The 3019-nt window shown below is 31.3% G+C and overlaps 1 protein-coding gene across 1 annotated transcript; it reads right to left on the reverse strand.

Annotated features, from left to right (window-relative positions):
• Positions 1 to 1150: 1150 nt before the first annotated feature.
• LOC119595583 lies at positions 1151 to 2342 on the reverse strand. Its single transcript, XM_037944694.1, has 4 exons — positions 2261 to 2342; positions 2035 to 2153; positions 1690 to 1809; positions 1151 to 1360 (listed from the first exon to the last, which is right to left on the reverse strand). Exons 1-4 carry the CDS (start codon positions 2340 to 2342, stop codon positions 1151 to 1153), a joined length of 531 nt encoding a protein of 176 aa, XP_037800622.1.
• Between the last annotated feature and the right edge of the window lie 677 nt (positions 2343 to 3019).

A 3019-nucleotide genomic window follows, 5' to 3' on the forward strand; every position in this document is an offset into this window, starting at 1 on the left:
CAAGCTAGATAATTGTGCACATTTATAACAGTCAAGATTGTATGGAATGTAGTGCATATTAATACTTTGTTTCCTCATATTTATTTTCTTTACACATTCTCTTCAGGAAAAAATGAAATCCTGGGACTATATATACACACTATAATTTGAATATTTACATAATCATATACTACCAGCCACACAAAGGAGAGGAGTATCATGTTCATAATCTTCTGGATTACTACTTGCAGAATCACACTATGAATTTAATTTCATCGAGCAAAGCATAATATGGATATTTCTTAAAATTTCAGAATTGCTCTTTATTCCACTATTAAAGACATTCAACCAAAATAGTAAAAGCTACACTTACAACCTGATAATCACATCAAGTGCAATTTTTCTTCCTGTGTTTAATTTCAACACCTATCTTTGTGCATATGTAATAAGCTTCATATAATTATGACACCTAGAAAGTTATGTCTATAAAAAAAAGTTCTGGAAAACAGATATTCTTCAGGGAATAACTTTTTAATTTAACAATATTATATTGATATCAATCATTTTGATAACCAGCTCTACATTACCAAGCTTAGAAAAAAAAATTGCTGTCTCTAATAATGTTTATTCTTTAAATATATTTGAATAATTCACTATCTCATTATGTTATTGAAATGGTAAACACACCCACAAACATTCACATCCATTTTCCCTACATTCAAATATTGGAATTTCATATCTAAGGTTAAGTCACTAAATCACTATATCATTTATAGTCATCATCAATCCTATTCTACAAGAACTGGCTGGTTGAACCATACAAGTAGGATTTGTTTTTTTGATTAAATAATTATGCATAAATACTTTTATAATCATAACTAATTCCCAAGTAAAAGGAATAAACACCCCCATACTGCACTTACCATACATGGCATTTCACTAAACAAATGTACTAACTAAAATATGCAATAAACTGTTTAACTTGATATTAGAAAATGGTTTAGTAAATCTGAATGATTCCTTGCCAGCCCTTGTATATTCATTACATTATTTATTCATGAAACACCTAGCTCAAACAAAGACTGAAGTTTACTTTTTCCAAAAGTATAGGGGACTACATTATTCTGGCAGCAAAAAAGAGCATATAAGTATCATCCCTTATATACTGAATTTAATCTGTTGTAGCAACCATGATGGGTTTTCCCTTGGGGTCATCAAAGCGGTCCATGGTTTTGATGTCACCCAGCATGTACATTCCCGAGAACAGGATGAACAGCAGGAGCAGCGTCACTAACAGAGCACACCAGATGGGTACAGTAAAGAACCCAACACAGTCCCAAGACCCACTGAACTTTGTCTGATTGGAGCTGAAAGGCTGAACCTGAAAAGATATGATACATTATATGATAGAGTTGATTTTGAAAACTGCTGAGTTCCTAAATGATAACTAGCTTTTATTTCACTGTAAACTGTACCACAGTTAGCCATGTGATGAATACCCTCAGCTTAGTAATCTTGTGTTTATATGTCATGTCTAATTAAATATTTATTAGTTGATTACAATCATTCTTGTTTTGAATATATGGTTAAAACAACATCTAGACATCTAAGTATCTAAATATCTATAGATATGGAAATATAGAGATCAATATAACTATCTATCTTTTATTATACAACTTATTTATCCTATTTTTAAAATTTACAAATTACATTAAACTTAATCTTTGGTAAAATAATTTCCTGGATCTCTTTATTCATCATAATGAGATCATGGCCAGTTAACCCTGCATAGCAGAAAGTTTCATAGCATATCTCACAAGTTGGTATTCTCTTGTGGAAAAAAATCTTAGAGAGGCCATACAGCCATACAGATTTAGTACTTTGCCACACAGAGTACCTGAAAACATAACATGTGACCTGCTCTCTCTTATATGCTTGTACTATCATAGAAACACCATAAAAGGGTAAGTATAAGTTGAGTGTTACATTGAGAAAACTGGATCTTTAGCTGAGATGCTAGGCTTTTATATATTGAAGGGTTAAAATGAATGAGACCATCAAAAGCTCTGTCAGTGTTAGGTCCAACTGCATCAATTTTATGGCAAAAATTTTGACATTTATATAGTACTGGGTACGGTCAGAACATGAAATTCCCAAGCCCTTACAAAACCCATCTTGAAAATAAAAAGAGAAATAAATATTTTTTCATAAAAAGTATCCAGAAATTTTTTTTCTTTTTTTTTTTTTTTTTAAAATGCAAATATTTTCCAGATCACACTACCTAAAGCCATCAAAACCATCACGATTGACTTGCTTGTGCTGTTGTTCTTTAAATAGGTCTTCTCACTACATGAATACGACATTCCTATAGGAATGCCTCCATACCCATTGTTAACCAGCGTTTAAACAAGACAAAAGAGGACAGTATTATATTAGATGATAACATTACCATTTTATTATATATATATATATATATTATATTATATATATATATATATATATATATATATATATATATATATACCCAATACATCACCCAATATATCCAAAAGTCACTTTTTATTCTCACATATATTGTTCAAATTTCATATATAGTAAGAGACTCTCAATGGATGATCTCTGGTATCTCCCAGAACAATACTTCCAAAATTTTTGCCGACTGGGCAGCAACAACTAGCTAGCCAGAGAGGAAGTCCTAGACCTGACCGTAAAGATGTCTTCCTTAGATCCATCAGGGGCTTCACACCTTCCGCATCATTCATTGTTGAGGTTCTTGAAGCTGAACCTGTAAACAAGGGAGAACCCCAAAAATAATAAAATGAAAACTACTTTTTCTATTGTGTTAGGAATATTACTGGTTATCATAATAACAGTTAAAATAAAATAAAAAGGGTCTAAATATGCTTTACACTGACGCAGCCAAAATTAACATATGCGGGCCCAATTAATCTACAATGTCTGGAAGAGTAATTTCTCAAGTAAAAAAAAAAATCTGTGATACTATACAAAAAAAGCCATACCTTTCAAAAAGTCTATAGTG

Source organism: Penaeus monodon, chromosome 36 (genome assembly GCF_015228065.2).
Source record: "Penaeus monodon isolate SGIC_2016 chromosome 36, NSTDA_Pmon_1, whole genome shotgun sequence".
NCBI lineage: Eukaryota > Metazoa > Arthropoda > Malacostraca > Decapoda > Penaeidae > Penaeus > Penaeus monodon.